The sequence below is a fragment of the Lytechinus variegatus genome, chromosome 3 (genome assembly GCF_018143015.1).
Source record: "Lytechinus variegatus isolate NC3 chromosome 3, Lvar_3.0, whole genome shotgun sequence".
Taxonomy (NCBI): Eukaryota; Metazoa; Echinodermata; class Echinoidea; order Temnopleuroida; family Toxopneustidae; genus Lytechinus; species Lytechinus variegatus.
The window spans coordinates 54,742,545-54,768,385 of record NC_054742.1 but is presented as its reverse complement, the minus strand read 5'-3'; the positions used below and the strand labels follow the sequence as shown (position 1 = coordinate 54,768,385).

The 25,841-nt window shown below is 34.5% G+C and overlaps 2 protein-coding genes across 2 annotated transcripts; both read left to right on the top strand.

Annotated features, from left to right (window-relative positions):
- Nucleotides 1-7,399: 7,399 nt before the first annotated feature.
- LOC121412072 lies at nucleotides 7,400-17,517 on the top strand. Its single transcript, XM_041604983.1, has 6 exons — nucleotides 7,400-7,440; nucleotides 11,988-12,353; nucleotides 13,258-13,644; nucleotides 14,385-14,759; nucleotides 15,850-15,963; nucleotides 17,414-17,517. Exons 2-6 carry the CDS (start codon nucleotides 12,086-12,088, stop codon nucleotides 17,515-17,517), a joined length of 1,248 nt encoding a protein of 415 aa, XP_041460917.1. The 5' UTR covers nucleotides 7,400-7,440; nucleotides 11,988-12,085.
- Nucleotides 17,518-20,865: 3,348 nt separating this feature from the next.
- LOC121412233 lies at nucleotides 20,866-24,787 on the top strand. The gene is made up of 5 exons (XM_041605137.1): nucleotides 20,866-20,915; nucleotides 22,261-22,302; nucleotides 22,921-22,965; nucleotides 23,439-23,471; nucleotides 24,197-24,787. Exons 4-5 carry the CDS (start codon nucleotides 23,453-23,455, stop codon nucleotides 24,676-24,678), a joined length of 501 nt encoding a protein of 166 aa, XP_041461071.1. The 5' UTR covers nucleotides 20,866-20,915; nucleotides 22,261-22,302; nucleotides 22,921-22,965; nucleotides 23,439-23,452; the 3' UTR covers nucleotides 24,679-24,787.
- The last annotated feature ends 1,054 nt before the right edge of the window (nucleotides 24,788-25,841 follow it).

Sequence of the window (25,841 nt, the reverse complement as noted above, 5' to 3'; positions counted from 1 at the left end):
TTCAATTGCAAGATCCCTTTTAAACGATTCAATGTTATTTTGAGATTCTTTTCTATACATTGTCGATTTGAGTATATTTTCTTTTGGAATATCATTATCGCAAAATGAAAAAACCGGCAAATGATCCGATATATCAGATATTAACAATCCGCTGGTAATATCTCTGTTTAATATATTTGAAAAAATGTTGTCGATAAGTGTTGATGAATGGCTATCAATTCTGGTCGGTTTATCTATATGGGGATGATAGCCAAATGAATGCAATGTGTGTAGGAATAAATCGTGTTCATTATTTTGGGATAACAGGTTGATGTTAAAATCACCCATTAAATATATTTGTTTCTCTTCTTTTCTAATAGTATGAAGACATGTTTCAAGGTCTTCACAAAATAAATTTACTTTATCATGAGGGGGTCTATAAATCAATCCAATAATTATATTTTTGCTTTTTGGCTTCGTGATTTCTACGAAAAAAGTTTCACTCTGTTTTAATGATATTTCTTTCCTTACTTTGAATTGTAAATGTTCACTGATGTAAAGTGCTACACCTCCTCCTCTTTGTTCTTCCCGGTCACGCCTAATGAGATTATAGTTTTGCAAACTGAATATGTTAGGTGAAATATTGTGAAGCCATGTTTCCGTGACACAAATAATGGAAAATTTGAAATTGTTTAAAGTGAAAAGTAATGATTCCAATGAGTCAAAATTTTTGTTCAAACTTCGAGCATTAATATGAAGCAAACTGGATTTATGTTCCATGTCTCTAAATCTAGAAGTAAAATCTTCAGTTGAGTAATAGTTATTATCAGATGATATATTGTTTGTATTGAAAATAGAAAAAAATGTCCATGTCATTACTCAGGAGGAATATTTAATATTACCGAAAACTTAAGATTATTGGTATGACATGTGATTTGTGTGTAAATTTTCTGTGTCGTGACAGCAAGATGGTGGTAGTAATGGTGATGAGATGAAGAGAGGATGAAGTTTAAAAAAACTAATAATGGATGAATGTGAAATCGAATTTGCTGTTGGTGATTGTGATGATGATGATGAAAATGATGACAATGATGATGGAGTTGATGATTGGAGAATTTAAATCCTACAACCGGAATCTGATGAATATTCATAATCGAAATGTAATGAACACTCTTATTTCTGAGTGTCTCAGCCATGATTTGTATATGAAGGAACCTTTTAAACACGAAATATCAGTGGCACTGTAATAATAAGGATACAAAATAAAGGTTTCGATCCTATCGAAAAAATATACATTTATATGTATATTGATATAATTGGTCATCGGCATCACGAAGTGTCTCAGAGGTCAGAGTCAATCCAAAATCAAAGAATAATTTTGATTTGTTAATATCTAATGAGATGTCAATTGTTAAATATCTCGTTAAATTTCAGAGTTTTATTTTTCATGATCGATCACTTGTCATGCTTGTGTTGGTATTCAAAATAAACAAGTAAATTCTGAAAGCTAGAAATTATATACAAGTTTCTCAAAATTGGTTCATGACCTCTGAAAGAAGGATAATTCGTGAAAATGATGATAAATTAGCACATAATGTCATGTACAACCAAAGGGTGGTGCAACAATGGATATGCGTGGTATAATCACATAATGCATGGTTGCCTAGGGCCTATACACATATAATGGCTGCATACAGGTTGATTCAGCAAAAGCTGGTGGATGCAAGGAAGGGAAAATTTCACTTGTCAATAAATGTCTCTACGATCAAATGATTATTATAAAAAAACTGCCCTGACCTGGCAACGGGTAATGCATGGACAACGTAATGAGTTTATTCACCGATTAATAACAATGGAACACCCCGTCACGTCACATGACCACCGAGATATAGGTACGGTCCAGTAAACCGCCATAGGCACAGTTGATATTTCCCGGAGACAAAGCAATGAGGTGTCCCTAAACTCACTCATATAGTGAATTGCAGCAATCAGGAAGTTGATTACAAAAACATTTTTTTCCCTTCCCTATGTTTATCGATTTAGTCTAATTTTTCACTTGAGGCGCCAAAAACAAGATAAAATAAAATGTATCAAATCGAGCCTTCCAATTTATAATTCACTTTTCCCGTGAAATATTGATATCAGCTCACGGTGAATAAACTACATCCGCGTGTGGACCTTCACATTCTAGCTACACAGCAATAAAAAACTACTAGATCTACAAAATACTTCCACATGTCTTCATATTAGAGTCTCACAATATGTGATGAAATATGATAAGTATACTAATGGTAGTCACTTCTTTAACAATTTCTGCAGAAATTTCGCATCTCCAGTATAAAAAAATAAAGATTCACATAGAGCTAGATTTAGTGTACACTTTCACAACTAGCCAAATGAATCTCATGATATATTGAAATTGAAATTTATTTGTGGTGTTAACAAAGACAATATAATATATTCAATACTTTCCTTCTAGATAATCTAGAAATTATCGCATTTAACTGAAGATCTATAAAGACTTACAAGTACTTGTTTTCCCTCGAACAAAACACAACCACATATTTTCAAATTTTGTTGATTGAATCTAATAATGTATATTGAAATATACTTTGTATATTGATGATAATGTTATGTTAATAAAAATATCTGCAGAAAATGACAAATTTCAAATATTAAATACACATAGAATTATATATGTTTGGATAAAATATTACCTCATATCTTCACGTTTGGCACATGCATCTCACATTATATATGGTTTGTATACTAATGATAGTCCAATGTTTAACAACTTTTGCAGAAATTGTCCGATCTCATATAAGTAAAATATTTAACTAGAGCTAGATATATTTGATACAAAAAAGACATATTTATTTTTTAGTTATGATTGAAGAAAGTGTCTACAGAGTCGTTAAATTCCAAGTAAAAGATTGCTAATGAATCGAATGTATTTTATTAAAATTTGATTTCTTTATTTTGTTCGTCGGAATATCAAATATATTTTTGTATTTTTACTCAGATTACAATTTTATGTATAATGCTATATGTGTAATCACAATGAGCTTCGGTTTTTACTCAATGTAGTTTCTCGTGACCGAAACGCCTTATCGCCTTCGTAAAGTATTTAAATGGATAATATTCGTGTCAAAGGTTGCTTTATGATATGTGTATTATTGCTTACCTACTTGTGCTTCGCTACATTTATCTCAGACTCTCTCTATTCAATTTTTTTTCTGTTTGTCTGTTTAACTTTTTAGATAGTGAATGTTATATTTTTTAGATAGTGAATGTTATATGACAGGGGTTCTCAAACTACGGCCCGCGAGACTGCTGTTTTCGTTTTTTTTAATCACTTTTATGTCACAACATGAAACATATGCTCAACATGATTACATTGTAAGTGCATGAAGCCATAATAAAGTAATGGCAGTCAAGTTAATTTGACTTTTAAACACATCTTAGTGAAGTCTTTTTTGTCTGTTCTTTCTTATTAGATGACCAGCGCTGCGCTACATTGAAAAATAAAGTAGTTTCACATCAAACGTTGATAAACGTTGTATTTGAAAACACTTGCGCACACATTCCAACACGCAATCAATTTGGTTAAAACGTAAACTCAATTGCCGGTTCAGCTCTGCGGATTTTCTCAGGGGTACATTAGTCATCATTAATTATTAGCCAACTCAAATTGGCATCAAATTCTGCAAAGAAAAGAAGGGTGGATGCTGAAAATCGTGTTTTCCATGAAGAATGGACAGACAAGTATGGTTTCATTTTGCCGCAATCGAGCACAAGGCCAATGTGTTGGCTAATCGACTTTGACTACAAAAATATTGATAGACCTACTACAAAACATTATCTGTCTTCAATTCCATGTGTTAAAATTGACAAAGGTACAATCTACATTCCTTTAAAAAAATACAATTTTGTTGTCATTACTGACTCTCGCTGTATTTTGAAATCTTTTCTAATTTTGCCTGTGTTCCATATGAAACTGTTACAAATTTGTTGGATTAAATTTTCCCAAAATATGGGCCAGATTGCACCAGAGAGCATCTACGACCCCGTCCGTAAGGGTCTTCGCGCTTCGCGCACATTTTTTTCTTCTAAGTATCCACTTTACCTTTCTGGTTTATTTCGAGTCTCATCTGGCCCTTCAAAGAAAACGTTTGAGAACCCCTGGTATATAATTATATTTGAATTCTTTCTAACGTAAATTTCTTGAAATGATTATACAAGGCAGCTAGGGCAGCGGAATGTTGGATGGAGGCACGGGGGGGGGGGGTGACCCACTTAAAACACAACCTTCTGAGCCGAAAAGGACTTGCTCCTTTACACTTGTAAAAAGTGAGGTACCCATTTTCTGTTTTGCTCGCCCTCTTCACACATGCCCCACCCGAGAAGTTTTAGATTTAAAAAATGAATATCAAAGTTATTCATGATTGTAACATTAATTGAATTCCCATATCCATATCCATTCCGATATTAGCCTTTGATCAGTCACACGTCTAATAAATGAAAACAATAAATGGCATTTCTTCACCGGCCAAAACAGCAATCACCGTTAACATAATGGAAAAACAACATTAGTTTCTGAAAGATATTGCATATGAATTTAATGTTTTGTTTGTTTCATCATTCAAACTGGTGAAAATATGATTTATAAAAGATCTATTCTGCACACTTTTTGTTTTTTAATGATTTTGTTTTGTTTTTATTTGAATAAGTTAAATGACACACTCTCACCTGTGCACACACACTTTTGAAGACAGTATACTATACATACATAATTAGGCATGATGTATACATCTATATGGAATTCCCCCCCCCCCCCCCCCTCCGTGTATGAAGACCTGTCTAAGTCAATGAAGTTTGATCACAAGTGATGCGCGCCCTTTCTATATTTTGAGAATCAATGAACATACATAATTGCTAAATCTGAAAATTGGCCGTCTGCACCAGTCTGCTCCCGTCTTATTTTCAAATTCCCCCACCTCCTCCATTTCTAATCCTGGATCAACCACTGAGCTGCAATTCATAAGAAAGGTTTGAATACAGACTAAATCAATAACTAATATAATGGTAGTACTAAAAGCCTTGCTGTGTTCAGTCACGTAAAAATGCCTGAACTTTATAACTCCTTAAAATTCTTATGAGAATCGTATAAGGAGAATAAGAGAAGTCCAATGGGACTTCCCTCATTTGTCCCTGGTCTCTTGCGAAATGTTACGCCGTCACCTTGTCCTGTCTCTTCCCCTTCATTCTCTGTTTACTTGGTTTATTTAATTTAAAATGTTTCATACAATCAGGTTAACTATTATGAACTGATCTGGTTTTGTCACATTCTGAACTTTGAAATTAAAACAACAATATTTACTTTCTTATACATGCATTAATTGAACATTGGTGTTAGAACCTCAAGTTTCTTTTCGTATATATTTTCACTCATCATCAAAATGAAAAATATATATTGTTTGCATAACAAGATAAAGAATGGGAATTTAAGAAAGAATTTTTTTATCGTCATACTCAGTAATCAATAATCTAGTATATTTAGGCCTATGGAAGTTCATGAAGCAAAAAGTACTAGATCTGTCGACTACAATTTCATGAAGAGTTTAATCAGTGATTTTCATTGACAATAAATTGCTCTGAGCCAATCAGATGCAATGGTTTCCAGTAGAAGATTATTCATGAAAAAACGCTCCCCTTGTCCCATCCCACTCACCTCCCATCCCCTACTGGCATACAGATAGGGATGCTTGGGGCCATATGGCATAGGAGGGGGAAAAAGAAAGAAAAACAAAGCGAACATTATGAAATATGCATTTCTTTTTAAAATAGATATCATGTCATAATTTATCATAAAATTCGATTTTTTGTATCAAAATGTTTTTGCCCCATACGCCATGTCTGACCCCCTCAAATTTGGGCTCATTACGTTACAACTTCCCTCGACTGCCATGACTGCGCTCGCAAGACAGTGGGACATTTATTATTTTTTCAAATAGTCTTTATTGAATTGATCATTCAATTAAAAAACATATACATAATCTGAAATAGATACATAAGACCTAACATATAATCTGATATGATTTTACAACAAGATAACATAACATAATTGCTATTGAGCAAACGCATATACCATAAGTTACTAAAATTACAGAATATAACATTAAAATAATCTAGAACTATACAGATAAATACCTAATCTAAAAGTATAACATAAAATGAATTTACAGCGAAGCAATCGAAACAAATGATACTGAATGAGTATTAAATTAATCATATCATTGACGTAACTGCATCGAGTGATATCTATGGCACAAAGGAAGGCCTACATGGATATGTCTGTATCCCGGGATTTTCCCTAATGTAATATTACTTTATGCCCCCATTCACATTAATTTATTTGAATAATCGAGCGTTGTCATAGATCGGGCGACACAATTTGTAGTACATGTACAAAGTTCGAAAATCGAGGAAACGGTACGGTGTCCTTGAAGTGGCAAGGCTGTCTCTTCCATCACATGGATGAGGACATAATTGTTCAATTTTATAATAAAAAATGGAGGCCATTTATAAAATTTTCATTTGTGGTCTGCTCCTCGGAATTGACATACCGATTTTTCGTAAGTATTTATTATCTTTCAAATTCAACATTTCAGGGTTTTTTTTTTCTTTCTTCCTCGTGCCTAAATGATCCCCATCGGTATAGTATCGTCATCACGTTTCCATATAGTAAACGACAAATGCATGATAGAAAAGGGCGGTGGATGGAAGATGGCGGAAGCCCATTTGTATCCATACAAATTTCGTAATGTTCCATGATCATTGAGTTTAATTCTTTAATGAAATTATACTATTTTCACTTCCCAACATTCATGGCAAAAACAAACGCAAATAAATAATAATGATAAAAAATAATCGCAATGTATACTCCATGAAATGACCGAGTGTTATTTTTATTTATGCATTCCCTGACAAATTTATCATTTTTTTTAAATGATATGATGCTAGCTTGCTTTCAACTTTTGTAGTGAGACTGTACTGGAGTCAGAATAGTGACTTACTATTTCAAGGAGTTCGTTTTTTTTCTTGCAGACGCATCCACTGACATCACCCTGACGCAAGGGAGTCCCGAAGAGGATTATATATTTAACAATACATGTAGCCAACCTCCATGTCAACAATGCTCCCCGGCCTGTCCACCTGTTTCCGTATCAAGCCCCCTTGGAACCACCCTCGTTGCTACATTTATAGATCTTCGAATCCCTGCAGATAACAAGATAACATTTACCAACCTGAACACCAGTGAGGAGTTGCTGGCCATTTCAGGGATATCTCAAGTCATCGATCCGATTTATGTTGATTCCTCGCAATTGAAAATGGAAGTGGAGAAAGTCAATGGGACCAACCTTCCTTCCACGTTTTTTCAAGTGAGATTTTCTTTTATAGGTAAGCCGAACCCATGCATTTCAGAGAAATAATGAAATTGATGACGAAGTATTTTATGTTTTTAATACCTTTTTTGATAACTTCTTTCGAAAAAAAATATAAGAGGATTACGCCTACGGTACATTTCATTTAAGACCAATTATACCACCCATTATTTACCATGATTTTCTTTTTAAAATATTCATTATGAATTCCCTTTATGTTCACACGTTCTTTTCTATCTTACATGATTTTCTTGAAAAGTTTGACTGGTAGAGATTGCAATTGACTTTATTTATTTCACTATTATTGTCTTTTATATAATACATGTATATATGTTTGTAATTTTGTGTTTTTATGTTATGCAGGGCCCCCTTGTAAAACAGTTTTTAAATTACTGACGGAGCTACCCTGTTGAAATTAAACTAACGGAATAAATAATAAATGAATAAACAAAATCACTCAACGATGCATATTTAAACTTTTGAAGTTTTACCATGAAATCATGTCGCTTTCGCTTTATTTATCCAAACTTTTCTTACAATTCGCTTTCAAGAAAACAAGAAAAGTGAAACATTGAACCCAACTTTCGTTTATCCACTTTTCACAAACAATATCACATTGAGTATTTTTATTTACCTAGAGAGAAGGTCTGTGAAGTTATGAACGTTTCCCTATTCAAAAAGCATTTTTGAGAAGGAAAAGCGCATTTTGAATAAGGAAAAGTGCATTTTAAATTAGGAAAAGAGTAATTTCACTAAAGAAAATTGTAATTTGAATAAGGAAAATGAATAAATCGCTAACTTCATAATTTGAAGAAGGAATAAGGACAAATGAATATGTAGCTATTTTTACATTTTGAATAAGAAATGAGGAATAAGTAGCTAACTTCACATTGTGAGGTATAATGAATAGGTAGCTAATTTCACTGCCCTCCACAGCGATATTAATTAAAAGAGAAGTCAGCTTCTTACGAGAAAAGACAAATTAGTGAATAAGATCAATGCAAGTTCGAGAACAATTTATTTGACAACCAATGTAAAAAAAAATGTACGCATTCGAATTTCGAAATCACTAATGCTATGGAGACCCTCGCATTGGCAATGTGATCAAAATTTTTGATGTCACAGAAGTACGACCCCCACCCAACATCCATTTTCAATCAGTCTTAATAAGATGTTGCAAAATAATTGCTGTATTCTATGAAACCCATATAACAAATGTCCTCCCATATGAAAAAATACCTGATCTATGGACAGACAGGATAAAAGTTGAAATTGATGTAAAAAAAGTAATTGGGGAGTTGCATCACTGTGAAATAACACAAATTTGCTTAATTTGCCAATGGGAGAATGGCCATATCATTATTGATGTCAACAGTCAAGTGTTCATAACTTTCTCATTATTTGTCCAATTTTTGTCAAACATTCATTGAATCGTTTCTTTATCTATTTTCTTGAAAAAAAAATGGTGACATGACAAATATGCTCCTGCGACATTTGCTCGGGTTCTAATCTCTCAAAGGGCGCAGAGTAAGAGCTAGGATTGCAAATGAGTTTTGGTCCAGAACAATGTAAACATTTGGAGGTTAGATTTTAGGTTTGGCTTAATGTTCAGATTTCCCATCGGAGCAATTGTCGCCAGAGCAAATGTCATGGAACCGAAAAAAAAGTTTGAAATGGATTCTAATGGCAAGAAAATACCCCGACGTAATCACAATTATACAATAATAAACTATTATTTCTTGTAATGATGTAAATGAAACGCTGATCACCAATGAAAGTAAATACCGTGGAAGATAATAAGAGAGCGAAGAGAGAAAGAAGAGAGAGAAACAGGTGGAGGCTACCAATACCATGAGGTATAACTTTAAATGTAGATAGAAAGTGACAATGTACATGACTCCCACCCCCCCCCCTCCGGCTCAAGTTTGGAGTGCCGCCCATCATCGTCAAATGTTATTTTATGTCAAAAAATTTGAAAATTTATACTACGCCCTAATTAAAAAAAAGATAAGTGTTCTTATTCGCAAAGTTTGTATTAATAGAGGAAATATGTGCTAATGTGTGTCTTTACAAATTTAATTATATGCAAAGGATAACTAAAAAGGAAAGGATGATTAATATCTTATTTTTCGATGTTTAAGCACATTATTGCTTATACGACAGACATTCTTCTGCAGTAATCTAGTATTGGATTAACTGATTTATGATTATACATAACTGATTTTATTGTATTTTTTGTTGTACTTTTATTTTGTTGTGAAGTTAATTCTTAGTTATTTGTTGAATTATTTCCTATTTTATTACGGAAGGAAAAGTTGTAATACAAATGTTATATTTTGACAAGTTTCATGATTGATTGTGAACGCAGAAACAAAACAAAAAAAAACTCAAAAAGAAACAGTTAGATGTAACCGATTCAAAATAATTGCTTGAGACTGAATTGTGTAATTTTACAAGTTTGTCTTTAAATTGATATCATAAGAATTAGTAACAATAAACGCTATAAAAGTTCACATTTATCTCCTCTTTATTAAATGATACAATAGCAAAGATTGTGACCAGCAAGACAAAAGTAAATAAAATAGATCCATTGGTATGTGAACCGAAACATATCTAAAGAAGAGTTCCGTTTCATATTATGTTAGGCTAGTAATCATAGATGTGTTGTCTTTTTTTTTCTTTAAAATGCTTTTTATTTCAAATCATTTTGTCTGATTTTATAAATATCCGGGTATGACTCAGAGGTTTCGGTACTTTATTTTGCTTTTTATATGATTAGAGAATATCTAAACACAAACTTCATCAGTTGGATCGTTGTTCTTACTCTTGATCAATCTTGGGGGGGGGGGGGGTTCAGCACCATGACATGAGTCTATTTTTATCTGAATGTTTTCCACAGAACATTCCTGACACTTTTACAAAAGATTCAATATCTATATAATATAGGCAGCTCCAAAGAATTTTTAACAAAGAACTTCAAAATTCCCCCCACCAATTGTTCTTCATGAAGGCATACGTCACATTCCTAAGAAAACTTTACAGTGCCATCGACTTAATAAGATTACGAAATATTTTACCTTAGCAACGAATATGATGACACGGCGAAATACTTTTTTTTCAAGTCGACCTATGTCGTCATGGCGATGTAGTTACTTGCCAATTTGTTATACAAAGTTGTTGTTAATATGGCGAAATGTGTCTTGTCAAGTTCTTATAAAAAGTAATATATGAACATGGCAAGTTACGTCCACCACATATCTCGCCATGTCGACATACAATTGTTTATAAGTCTACCTGGGAAAATAACCTATCCCGTCATGTCGATAAACAACGCTTCATAAGTCAACTTGGCAAGATAACACATCCGATCACAGTATAATGCCAACTTGCATGGCCAGATAACCTATGTCCTCATGTCGACATACAACATTTTATAAGTCAAATTTGCGCGATAATGTATATCTCGCCATGTCAACATGCAACTTTTTATAAGTCGACTTGGCGTGAAAATGCATCTCGACATGTTGACAAAATTACAACATTATGTCAACAAGGCAAGATAGTCTCACCACCTCCCTGATGGCTCTTTAAAGCTTCCATACACGCCACGTCATGTCACATTTTATTTTTGCCAAACTTAGGCAAAATGGAGAATAGTGCTCGGGTGAGAGACCTGCTCATCCATAGAAATCGAGAAATAAATATTCTAAGCGTGCATAATATACTGGCTTGGGGAATTACAAAAGAGAAGGTGTGTTGGGGAAATACTGAAATCACATGATTATGCGTCTTTGTGGTAAATGCGCAAAATATTTTATGTTGTTTTTTTTTTTTGGTTTACTAGTCGAATAATGGACACCCTATCATCAAATGTTGTTTTTCGTAGGGGTCTAAAAAATCTTACCTGTGCTGATCCAGAAATATCATAGAGAACGCAGTTGCGTAAACTGAAAACGATTCACTGGAAGGCCGCAAACATGTACACATAAAATAAAATAAATATTTGATTATTATTAAGATCACACTTTGATCAGGAATAGCTTTGATCGTAAAAAGTAGTGCATATCTTGTCAGCAGCTTTACGAAGCATCCTCTTTTTTATTTCTTTGGGGAGCAGAGGTAAATTTACAATAGTTCCTTCATTGCAATTGATCAAATGGAATCAAACATTATTTATTGTTTTCCATACGCATAATTTTTCAAGATGGGGAATCATTCTGTTAAAATGATTCCGGTAAAGGTGATGAAAATGTTAGCACCACTTCTGATTGGCGGTGACATACCAAGATCAGAACTTTGTCCCCTATGAACAACTCTTCAGTGACCTTAAACATATAGTTTCAAAGGGACAAGACTATAGATTAAGAATGGTGTCCGGGAAAACAAGTGCATGTACACATTTCGTAGTAGTGTAACCGTGAATTTGCTATAATGGTTTATCACTTAATAATGCTGGGCTAATTTTGAAAGTAATGTTTAATTCTTAGATTGATGTTTGTTTATTTTAATCCACAATTATACTATTTCTACTTCCTTCACTATTTCCCTTCCCGTTTTCTCCAGATCGGCTACAAGATACGTTCATCCGGTCAAGCGGTGGTGCCTTTGCCCTATCCAACACCCTTCCAAGCATCACCCTGCAGAGTGCTAACCTATCCAGCATGACAAACATAGAGGCCGATCTTCACTGGTTTATCACAGCCACCTCCTACTCCTGGATCCAGGTTGATGTCCTGGAGATGGAGCCAGGAATGGGGGCCTATGTCTGCATCTTCGACACCTTCAAAACCTATGGAGAATGGGTGTGCATGACGAACTCGGTATCGTCCACCTCGTGGTATTCGTACGATGACGAGATCAGGTTGTCCTTCTACGTCCAAAGAGGTGATCGGCCTGGCTCTGGCCTGACGGTGAACCTGACTATCATTGGTAATACTATTCCGTGAAAAGGCTTTTGTAAGATTTTAATCATTTTTTTTGTCTTGCCTGCATAGCGGAACGAGACTTTTGGCGCCGCTTTTCCGACGTCGTCGTTGTCATCAAAGATTTTGAAGTGGCATCATAATATTCCTTCTCTCTTCCCTCTATTCTTTATCATGTCTGTTTTCTTTTAGTTTTTAGTATCGTCCTGTATCTCTGTCATCTTTTTATCATTTCTCGCTATCACTCACCATCTTGTTATTATTTCCAATATTCTATTTTAACTTATTGTATTTACTCCTGCGAATGAGCCCCATTTCTCAAATGTTTGATAAACTTTCTTAGGGGATCCACGCTCTACAAGCAATGCTTTTTAGTGGATCCCCTCATTTCCATATCAGATTCTGTTAAAACTATTTTACAAATATTTTGTAACTTGTAATTGATTTGTAATCATTGTTATCACATTTCATTTGTTTCTGTCTATATTTATAATGTATGTTTGACTTGTATTTGCTTGTAATGTTGATAATGGAAATGGAAAATAAACTTGAACTTGAACTTAAAGAGTCTAGACCTATTTTATAAAACTTGGACATAATAGTAATCAAGTATCACTAAACATCCTGTCTGAGTTTTTTTATTTGCTTGGGATGTACAGCATGTTCTCAACCATCATTTATCAATTTAACATGCATACATTAGCTTTATACACGAACGTTTCATTTCAAGGCAGCACGCAATTTAAGGCATGTGAGGTTGCGACGGGTAGTTACCATGGCAACCCTTTTTAGGTTGTCATTTGCATATCTATCTCCAAACTAAGAGTTTAAGTTTATAAATAAATTGCACTTGGGGTCTGGATTGTAGACCCTAAACCCTAGTAAGGTCATGTTCTTTCGCTTTTCAACAGATCATTTAACATGGAATGGTCAGTCCCTGACCATACCATCGTGCAACCCGAAAGTGACTCTACATGAAGCTGAAACCATCAGATTTACTTCACCATTCTTCAATCAATCTGTTGAAAATGTAAAATACCAGTGCAGGATGACATTCACCAACGGATTGCAGCCAGCCGGCATTCAGTATCATCATCTCGATGTCATAGACAGGGTTATAGTTCATACAACAGAGTTTGGGGATTTGTTGAAACTCGCGGAAGCTACGGGTATTCATATGGGCTCTTTGGATTCCCCCATCATCTCTGTGTCACCAACTCCAGATATTTCCGTTGACGTGAATAAACCAGATTACCAGGGGACTGAAGTTGGTCTAATGGTGCAACCATATACAGAAGGTAAGAATTCTTCATCATATCAAAATGATGATAGTATCTATCAATTGGCATTTATTAGACATTTCCGAGACGCTCTATTATTGTTAATCCGATTTTAACTCGAGCGGCCGAATGGAGAACAGAGATTAAACAGATAGAGAGTTTTCGCATTTAATACGGAGTCACCCTCTAAAACGCACCGATTCCATTGAAAATGGAAGTCAAATCACAATGGAGGGCTGAGAGGCTTTTGTCGAAAGGTTGTGGACCGGGACAACGGCGTAGTCTCTTGACTATTGACACTTGTTCGTCCGGTGCAAATCTTCGGAATGATCTGCTGTCCCATTACACCAACTTTCGACAAAAGCCTCTCAGTTCTCCATTGAGATTTGACTTAGATTTTCAATGGAATCAGTGCGTTGTAGAGAGCAGCTCCGAAGTAAATGTAAAAAAACTATCTAGATTCGATGGAACGAAGAAGCCGCTCTTTGGTTATTGTAATGAGGTATACAGAAACTGAGATAGTGCACCGTCTGATGTGTCGAACGGTATACACCAGTGACTCTTACCCCATTGTCAAAATGAAGGAGGGGTCTGCGTTTTTGAAATTTCATCCTAATTCAAACCCATGGAAAGAATGAAGAGCATGAGCAACCAAACATCAGTAATAGTTTTGTGTCTGGGAGAAAAAATAAAAATGAATGATCGTTTGATCATGTTTATTAGAAGATAAGCAGATTCCCAATCTTTCTTATCCACAGACATACTGAATGTAGGTCCAGAGCCTTTGTCATCTTTCGGCCTCGCCATGAAACTTGATAACGCCTCATTCCAACAAGACTTCATCAGCCTTAGCTACCCGGTTCTTCCCAATGCGGTCATGAACTTCAAATGGCTGTTCGACAATCGCGTCACTGGTACGGCCATCAAAATTCAATTCATCGATTTTGACATCGGTGCGGCCACCCTTTTTGGCCATGTAGCAGAGACGAACACACCTCTATGCCAGTTGACAGGTTCAGCGATTCCAGACGATATCCTCACGGACACGACGAGACTGACGCTCCTGCTTCAATCGGATTCTCAAGGCATATGTTGCAACAGAGGGATTTACTTCAACTTAACACTGATAACAAGTATGATTAATCATTTTTGTAATTTCAGTACAAATTAAGAGCGGGGGCATTTCATCAACATTTTATTATCTGACGAGTTGTCAGGTTTGACAACTTTCCTTCATTTTGATTGGCTAAGAAACACAGGCGTCTGGCTGTTGTTACGGTATTACTAAAGGATAAAACTGACTTTTTCGGATAAAAGATCCGGCAAGTCCTTTCACAAGAAACACCCCGGGTGATTCCATATGTGTCGCACGGGACATTTTGACAATTTATAGTCTCTTTGCTGAATGCTTGGGCAAAAACATTTTTTTTCATGTCAATTATTAAATTAAAGCGGGTACATAACCAACAAAAAATGTTTGAGTTCGGGTGAATTAAAGGTGAAAATTTCCCGTACGACATGCAACATTGTTTGACAAACCCGACGTAACATTGATCATGTTGAATTTATATTAATGACATGTTTTACATGCATTCCCGACAAGTAGATGTATGTTTCTTCAACATAAATATATTTTGCTTTCAATTACAAGTTGTCAACCTTTGAAACAATCCAACAACTTGTGCTCATTAGAAATGAAATAGTAGGGAAAATCCCAAATTCTACACAAAATAAATATAGCTCTTGTATATACCAATAAATGACGGTAATGTTTGTTGATTCAAACACATTATACCATTAATCTAATCATTAATGACTGATCTTTGCATGTGAACCCAACCTAACAGAGTAATGCAATAAAAGTCTAATGAATGCATAATTTCCTCGTACATAATGGAAGTAATTTGTCCAATTTATTACAGTTATCTTGTTAAGCATTACTTTTAGGGGATATCTATATTCTTTCAATTTTTGAAAGTTAACTTCTCAAAAACAGTTTCACTGGAAGGCTCCCACGATGAAGACAACGAGATTTAGGCTTATCGAGGTGTTATAGAGATGAACATAACACCAGAGAGTGTAAAAGTGACAGTACAAGTTGTTGAGCACCACACGTTTAACACCGAATAAAATCTGGTGAAGTTCCTTTGTGTACACCGGTCAACACCACAAATATTGCTTTGTGATTTCCAAATAAATTACTGTACATGATTTTTCCCTCAGTGATCGATGAATGTTTGGGCTCTCCTTGTCTAAACGGAGGAACCTGCTTCGACGAGTTTGAATCCTTTCGATGTCACTGTCCCAACGAGTATGAAGGAGGCTTGTGCCAGAACCGTGAGTTTATAACATGATGGAAAGCTTATTTTTAGCCAGTAAAGTGGGAACATTGTAACCTTATTTCAGATTGGCAAGAACTATCTAAATCTGTTTTTCATACTTTAGCGTTTAAAAAATTAATCAGGGAGTTTTGTTTATTTGTCGATATTTCCTTAAAACGAGCTTACAGAATAAAGCAAGAATTATTTTCATGTATATTTGCAAACCACAATAATATTACCCTGTATCTCTATCTGAATATTCCACATTACATTGTATTGTATATACTTTTTGTTGTTGAAAATTTATGAGCGTGGAAACTTACCCCCCCCCCCACCCCGCTGCATAGTTATGATTATTGATATCTCGGCGCGGGGCGGGGGTGGGGGGTTAAATATTGTAAATACCTGCACACGGGAGTCCCTTCCAATATACAAGTAACTTGTGAATATTATCTTTTATCTTCTGACTCAATCCCCGATTTTGATGTTTAATACTAAAGTGTAATATTGCACTGTATTCTTAAAACTTGTTTAATGCCTAACATTTGCTAACAATACACGAGGATAAAGTTCAATAATTTTCTGAACGCACAATACCCTCTTCATAAAGCTATGTTATGAATCACTCTCACGTAATCCCAGTTATTGATCTGGTAAAATTATCTTTTTATCTTTTACTGTTCACTTTGTTTTCAAAACTTGTTACCTGATCAAATAATTACCAACGATAACACTCGACACGGATGTCGTACAACTTTGAAAGGGGTCAAAGTTAAATCTTTGTCTGAAAGCAAGATATCATACCCGTTTCATCATCATTTGTTTTTCTTACACACCGAAATCCAAGTTGATAAGCATCTATGGCATATTTTCTGTTAGCTTAAATATGTGTTGATAAAACTATATAAAACGTATCGCGTTATTCATTGGATCTATGACAGTTTAATCTGTAAGAACTTTGGACAAATTCCAAGACATGTATAAAAACCTCTCTCTCATAGGCAAATCATCAATAATATTAAAAAAAAATTGGATATTTTTCATTTTATTTACATTGAAAAATTCCATCCTATAAATCATCATGATTATCATGTATCTTATCTTAACGAGATATATTACTGTAAAGTTTAGCTCTGCAGTTTCAAACCTGACAGAAACTCTTTTACAAAGACCGACATATTTTGAGGTGTGAGATGGGCTGACACATAATTTAAAAAAATATGCTTTTCTTGTAAACTTTGTTAAATTTTTTTTTTCAAATTTGACTAGAATTGAGTCTTGTAGTACTGACAGAGTTTTTGACATCGATATAATTAGAATTCAGTTGCGTTTACTGCGTTAATTTTGCAAAAAGACAAACGAAAAACTATACTTACACAATTATTACTAGAATTATATTACTATTATGTTACTACAATTAATACTAGAATTATTATTTGACGAGTACTACTCTATTATCAAAACAGAAATTACCACACAAAGGCCGATTCAGACGACGGATAGCTCAACTACAGGAAAAGGTTTCGTAGTCCTAACATTCGTCATAAATGTTTTTCTTCACACTTTTTAAAATCTTTGTTGCCATACTTGCATAATTATCTTGAAAGATTTTAAGTAAATTGGCTTGTGTCATCACATCGAGTAGAAAAATCTCGTAACCCGACCATTCGAGAAAACGGGGCCCCTAATTCCAGAAACGTAGGGTCCAGTTTACCCGACTATAATTCTAATAGAACATCGGGTAAATTGGACCCGAATTTTCGGGAATTTAGCTTAACTTCTCTCGAATGATAGGGTAAACTGGACCCGGCGTTTCGGAAATTTAACATTTTCACGAACCTTCGGGTTTAACGACTGCCCGACCAGACGCGATAAGCAAATGTGATGACACAAGCCAGTAAATTTTGGATTGACAATTTATTTATAGTTCATACTGGTGTTGAAATGACTATTTTCCATGTATCATCGACGATGGGAGATAAGGGTTCACAAAAAGCCTTATGACAATGAATAAAATGTTGAGGGTATATACTGCTGATCCGCTTGTTGTTGTCACTCGATTTAACGGAAAGTTCCAGGCAGAAAATATTCATATCTAAATAAATATAGTAAAATTCACAAAGCAAAATGATAATGATAATAAAAAGTTCTTGTATAGCGCATATCACAATTATGAATAATGTCTCTATGGGCTTCCAAAGGACTTGGAAAATGCTGAAAATTTCATCAAAATTGGTTAAAACAACTAACGAAGTTACTGAATTTTTAAAGTTTATCAGTATTTTGTGAAAAACAGTTATACGCACATCGTCATGAATATTCATTGTGTGAGCTGATGATGTCAATTCCCCACTTTCCTTTTTCTTATGTTATTACATGAAATCATAATTGTTACATTTTTTTTCATACATGTGTAAATTATGTGTCTCCATGATGCTGAAATAAATAACCAATGAACTTAATCAGTTGTCAATCCAATTGTTTTAGTTCTTGGTAGATTTTATTTTAAATAAACCTTATTTCATATAATAAAATACAAAAGAACAAGTGGGGATGTGACATCATCAGCCCACATAATGTAAATTCATGAAGACATGACTAGAACTGTTTACCCGAATAATGCAATTCTTTAAAATTCAATAACTTCGTTATTTGTTATTCGATTTTGATCAAATTTTCAGTATTTTGCTCTGAAAATTTTACTCTATTTATCAAGATATAACTTTGAAAGGGGTCAAAGTTAAATCTTTGTCTGAAAGCAAGATATCATACCCGTTTCATCATCATTTGTTTATCTTACACACCGAAATCCAAGTTGATAAGCATCTATGGCATATTTTCTGTTAGCTTAAATATGTGTTGATAAAACTATATGACGGAAACTCTTTTACAAAGACCGACATATTTTGAGGTGTGAGATGGGCTGACACATAATTTAAAAAAATATGCTTTTCTTGTAAACTTTGTTAAATTTTTTTTTTTCAAATTTGACTAGAATTGAGTCTTGTAGTACTGACAGAGTTTTTGACATCGATATAATTAGAATTCAGTTGCGTTTACTGCGTTAATTTTGCAAAAAGACAAACGAAAAACTATACTTACACAATTATTACTAGAATTATATTACTATTATGCTACTACAATTAATACTAGAATTATTATTTGACAAGTATTACTCTATTATCAAAACAGAAATTACCACACAAAGGCCGATTCAGACGACGGATAGCTCAACTACAGGTAGGAAAAGGTTTCGTAGTCCTAACATTCGTCATAAATGTTTTTCTTCACACTTTTTAAAATCTTTGTTGCCATACTTGCATAATTATCTTGAAAGACTTTAAGTAAATTGGCTTGTGTCATCACATCGAGTAGAAAAATCTCGTAAACCGACCATTCGAGAAAACGGGGCCCCTAATTCCAGAAACGTAGGGTCCAGTTTACCCGACCATAATTCTAATAGAACATCGGTAAATTGGACCCGAATTTTCGGGAATTTAGCTGTAACTTCTCTCGAATGGTAGGGTAAACTGGACCCGGCGTTTCGGAAATTTAACATTTTCACGAACCTTCGGGTTTAACGACTGCCCGACCAGACGCGATAAGCAAATGTGATGACACAAGCCAGTAAATTTTGGATTGACAATTTATTTATAGTTCATACTGGTGTTGAAATGACTATTTTCCATGTATCATCGACGATGGGAGATAAGGGTTCACAAAAAGCCTTATGACAATGAATAAAATGTTGAGGGTATATACTGCTGATCCGCTTGTTGTTGTCACTCGATTTAACGGAAAGTTCCAGGCAGAAAATATTCATATCTAAATAAATAGAGTAAAATTCAAAAGCAAAATGATAATGATAATAAAAAGTTCTTGTATAGCGCATATCACAATTATGAATAATGTCTCTATGGGCTTCCAAAGGACTTGGAAAATGCTGAAAATTTCATCAAAATTGGTTAAAACAACTAACGAAGTTACTGAATTTTTAAAGTTTATCAGTATTTTGTGAAAAACAGTTATACGCACATCGTCATGAATATTCATTGTGTGAGCTGATGATGTCAATTCCCCACTTTCCTTTTTCTTATGTTATTACATGAAATCATAATTGTTACATTTTTTTCATACATGTGTAAATTATGTGTCTCCATTATGCTGAAATAAATAACCAATGAACTTAATCAGTTGTCAATCCAATTGTTTTAGTTCTTGGTAGATTTTTTTTTAAATAAACCTTATTTCATATAATAAAATACAAAAGAACAAGTGGGGATGTGACATCATCAGCCCACATAATGTAAATTCATGAAGACATGACTAGAACTGTTTACCCGGAATAATGCAATTCTTTAAAATTCAATAACTTCGTTATTTGTTATTCGATTTTGATCAAATTTTCAGTATTTTGCTCTGAAAATTTTACTCTATTTATCAAGATATAACTTTGAAAGGGGTCAAAGTTAAATCTTTGTCTGAAAGCAAGATATCATACCCGTTTCATCATCATTTGTTTATCTTACACACCGAAATCCAAGTTGATAAGCATCTATGGCATATTTTCTGTTAGCTTAAATATGTGTTGATAAAACTATATGACGGAAACTCTTTTACAAAGACCGACATATTTTGAGGTGTGAGATGGGCTGACACATAATTTAAAAAAAATGCTTTTCTTGTAAACTTTGTTAAATTTTTTTTTTTCAAATTTGACTAGAATTGAGTCTTGTAGTACTGACAGAGTTTTTGACATCGATATAATTAGAATTCAATTGCGTTTACTGCGTTAATTTTGCAAAAAGACAAACGAAAAACTATACTTACACAATTATTACTAGAATTATATTACTATTATGCTACTACAATTAATACTAGAATTATTATTTGACAAGTATTACTCTATTATCAAAACAGAAATTACCACACAAAGGCCGATTCAGACGACGGATAGCTCAACTACAGGTAGGAAAAGGTTTCGTAGTCCTAACATTCGTCATAAATGTTTTTCTTCACACTTTTTTAAAACTTTGTTGCCATACTTGCATAATTATCTTGAAAGATTTTAAGTAAATTGGCTTGTGTCATCACATCGAGTAGAAAAATCTCGTAACCCGACCATTCGAGAAAACGGGGCCCCTAATTCCAGAAACGTAGGGTCCAGTTTACCCGACTATAATTCTAATAGAACATCGGGTAAATTGGACCCGAATTTTCGGGAATTTAGCTTAACTTCTCTCGAATGATAGGGTAAACTGGACCCGGCGTTTCGGAAATTTAACATTTTCACGAATCTTCGGGTTTAACGACTGCCCGACCAGACGCGATAAGCAAATGTGATGACTCAAGCCAGTAAATTTTGGATTGACAATTTATTTATAGTTCATACTGGTGTTGAAATGACTATTTTCCATGTATCATCGACGATGGGAGATAAGGGTTCACAATAAGCCTTATGACAATGAATGAAATGTTGAGGGTATATACTGCTGATCCGCTTGTTGTTGTCACTCGATTTAACGGAAAGGTCCAGGCAGAAAATATTTATATCTAAATAAATAGAGTAAAATTCACAAAGCAAAATGATAATGATAATAAAAAGTTCTTGTATAGCGCATATCACAATTATGAATTATGTCTCTATGGGCTTCCAAAGGACTTGGAAAATGCTGAAAATTTCATCAAAATTGGTTAAAACAACTAACGAAGTTACTGAATTTTTAAAGTTTATCAGTATTTTGTGAAAAACAGTTATACGCACATCGTCATGAATATTCATTGTGTGAGCTGATGATGTCAATTCCCCACTTTCCTTTTTCTTATGTTATTACATGAAATCATAATTGTTACATTTTTTTTTTCATACATGTGTAAATTATGTGTCTCCATGATGCTGAAATAAATAACCAATGAACTTAATCAGTTGTCAATCCAATTGTTTTAGTTCTTGGTAGATTTTATTTTAAATAAACCTTATTTCATTTCATATAATAAAATAAAAAAGAACAAGTGGGGATGTGACATCATCAGCCCACCTAATGTAAATTCATGAAGACACGACTAAAACTGTTTACCCGGAATAATGCAAATCTTTAAAATTCAATAACTTCGTTATTTGTTATTCGATTTTGATCAAATTTTCAGTATTTTGCTCTGACAATTTTACTCTATTTATCAAGATATAAATATCCCCAGTCTGTACTATCCATGTAATTGTATTAATTACATTTGTATTAGGAATAGGCAACACCATAAAGATAAAGTCTCGTTAAGAATTCTAAAGACATTCATGATTATGTGTTTTTTTTAGCTGACATTACGACGATCACAACACAGACAACGGATGTAACAGGTATGTGGATATGACACTGAAGTGTAGTTAATTGCAACTTCATGACACATTGCATAATTTGTTTAAATACCGATCTTGCAATCAAAACGAACTCAAACTCGTTACAAATTGTCGTGAATGTAGTAGAAAGGTGTAAGTGTAATTAGTGCCTTTGTGTGTAAGTAGCGAGTATTCGCACCGCCACGCAGAACGAATACTTTACAACCATGTCTAGAACAGAGTAAATGTATTAAAAATGCCTGTCAAATTCAAATGACAATGAACAGCTGTGAGGCCTTTTTCGAAAGTTGGTGAACGGAAGCAGTCCTTCCTTAGTTTTGGAGCCCACAAAGAATTGCAAAATGATGTCGTTGTCCATGAAATCCAGGACGAAACTGCTATATGGAATCATCACTTTTCGACAAAGAGTTATTTGTTGGTTATTGTCATGAAGGGCATTTGACGATAAATTTACTATTTTCTTGGAAGCGTTCTGCTTCTCAGTGCAAAAACTCTTTAGTACAGTCATGTATTTGAAAATCCACCTCCGGAGAGGGGTGAAGAAAGTTAGAAAAGGTGAGAGAGAGGGGGGGAGAGATTGAGACAAAATAACCGAATTAGTTTTTCATTCGATTTCAGATTTCATAACGCATGACGCAACTTCAAAGACTACAACTCGCAGTGGTAAGGAACCATTGAAGGCATTATTGACATTGTGGGTATGCTGGAGAGGTGTAAAAAAAAAACACTGCTATTTAAAATGTCTTATTCCTTCTCCCTATACTACGATTCCAGGCAGTGATAAGTTATTGACAATAATTTGAAAAAAAAAGTTTGTCGTGTTGAGGAAAAATTCGAGATCTAAAAAAAACGAGGTCCAAGCATGAACATGAGGTTTTTCATTTTCATAAATAAACTTGAATTCTGCCAGTGTTGTTAAAACAAAAGCTAAGTTTGTGTATAACCCTGTCCCTAATTATTTAGACCATTTTTAAAAAATTAATTCACAGCTGTATGATGGATAAAATGATATGATTTTTTTTATTACATTAACCGAAACTATCGAAAGCACAGTTTTGATGCAGTGTATGTATGATATTACTTGATTTTCAAGGATTTTTACAGCATCGCTTTTCTTAATTCGATCCTTTTTTCAGAACCAACTTCTACTATGTCACCTACTGTAAACGGTAAGCATCACAGGATATAGAAAAGTGAACAAATGATTTGAAAATAATTATTTTTTCACTTTTCATATCAGACGCTGATATTTTGATGTCTATCCTGCAGGAAAGAACAGAGTGTGTTTGTGGTGTTTTCACAGTATGCTCTTAGTGTGTTCACAGTATGTCCCTAATGTGTTCACAGTGTGTGCCCATTGTGTTCAGTGTCTCAACAGCATGTACACAGTGTGTCCCCAATGTGTTCACAGTGTGTCCCTAATGTGTTCACAGTGTGTCTCCAATGTGTTCACAGCGTGTCCCCGATGTGTTCACAGTGTGTGCCCATTATGTTCAGTGTGTCAACAGCGTGTTCACAATGTGTTCAAATGTGTTCGCAGTGTGTTCAGATCGTGGACTTATTTGAAGATTTGAGTCACAATGTTTAATGCTCAGATGTTTTTAGTGTAAACACTATTCCACACTGCGGACACCTGTACAGTTTTAGTGCAATCAATCGCTATAATTATTTTTACTATTGAGACATTACTTATGCTATACACAAAAAACATCTATATTATGAATGTAATATAATCTCTATTTGTGCGATATTTCTAAAACATTTCATCCGCGGCCTGGTTATAATATTACCGATATTTTTTTTCATTTTCGATTTCGTTTAGTTGTTCGATCACGCTATTCATGCTATTAGATGACAGATGGATAATTAGATTTCAACAAACATTTCTCAACAGATGGCACAAACACAGGAGAATCGAAGGATCCCGATGTACTCATTATCGCACTGAGTGTCAGCATCGTAATGGCCTTTTTCATCATCGGATTCCTGGTTGGTGTGGTGGTTTACCGAAGTCAGAAGCAAACGGGGACTTTGTCACACGCCGTCTCTCCGGCGTGCTCCCAAAACGGACTAATCCAAGAGAATGGACCAAACGCTGATCGGTACCAAGAAGGATTGGATTTCCCGAGAAGCAACGGTTCTCTTCCTCCACCACTTCCTCCAGACCGACCCGATCCCCCACCTAGCTACTACGACACGATAGACGACGGGGCATGTAGGGGAAGCTATATAGAATTGGACCCGTCCTCAATGGGTGGTGGTGGTGAATATGTAAAACTCAATGAAAAACTAAACAGTCCAGCATACGCCACAGAGATTTTCCGTGTCTCCCCCGCTGGGAATCGGGTACGTCACAATAATTTTGCAGTTGAATAAACATATTTTTTTCCAAAATGATATTTGAGAGTGAACGGAAAGGGCACAAGTAACATGAATTTAAGAGGAAATTATCAGATAATTGTGAGAGGAATAGGAGCTCTTTCAAGTAAGAAATATTGTCCCCACAAAAGGCAATCTAATCTTTAAAGTGTGGGGGCCACATGAAATAGTAGGGGCACCTCTACAACGAGCTGAAGAAAAAGAGAGAACGTTATTGATGGGACATTTCTCAGAGTTGTATATGTTAATTTTCCATTTATGATTAGAATGTAAAATGGGTACCCGGGTTGGGTTGGAAAAAAATCATTTGACGTAAAAAATTATTTCATTTTTTTATGTGGTTTAGCCCACTGCCCCTGTTCCCTTTTCCACGAAATCCTATGAGCTTTAACTGCTTTTTTAGCTTTATGAAATGATTGCATTTCTCATTCTCATTCAGGTCAAGTTACATTCACGAAAATGTTTATATTTCGATGATCTTTTTCCTTAACTTTCTTTTTGTAACAGGTATCGGCAATTTCCAATGCCAGTTACTGCATGCCGATGAATGGCTACGTATCTCCATCTCACATTAATGGACAGCAAACATCAGAGTTCAACACGTTTCACGAGTGAGACGAGAGGTCCGTTGCCAAAAAATGCTCGTGTAGAGAGGTTTTTTTTCATCCTACAGCGTAGGACGAATTCGGGAACATAGAGATATATTGTGCCCTTCTTGAGAATGAGGTAGTAAAAAAATTATACTTTCTGGTGATACTCCAAAATCTTCCCAAGATTTTGAATCTGGTAAAACTGCACTCCGATTATTAGTTTACTTTCTAAGAGATTTATCTGCTAGCGTTGTATGGTATTCAGATTTGTCCGAAATAACAGACATTATAACATGAATTATTAGTCATATCGGTAGCCAAGTGTGACGCAAATCTCTGTTCATTCTTATAAATATTACCGGGATTAAACAAAAATATCGTAGAACACTATATGTTCATGATAATAGTACTGTATTTCCAACAAAGAGATAACATACCCGATCACCTACAGTTAAATTTACATTAAAAACTGAAATACCACTTTCAGTACTAATACTAAATATTGGATTGTTGTTTTTTTTTCCAATTTGTGATCTTATAACAAAAATAATAGGTCTATATCACCAATGC

Coding starts and splice junctions, on each gene's coding strand:
- LOC121412072 (XM_041604983.1), top strand. CDS start 12,086: ATGACAAACATAGAGGCCGATCTTCACTGGTTTATCACAGCCACCTCC. Junction 14,760..15,849: donor CAACTTAACACTGATAACAA/GTATGATTAATC, acceptor TTTTTCCCTCAG/TGATCGATGAATGTTTGGGC. Junction 15,964..17,413: donor AGGAGGCTTGTGCCAGAACC/GTGAGTTTATAA, acceptor TTATCAAAACAG/AAATTACCACACAAAGGCCG.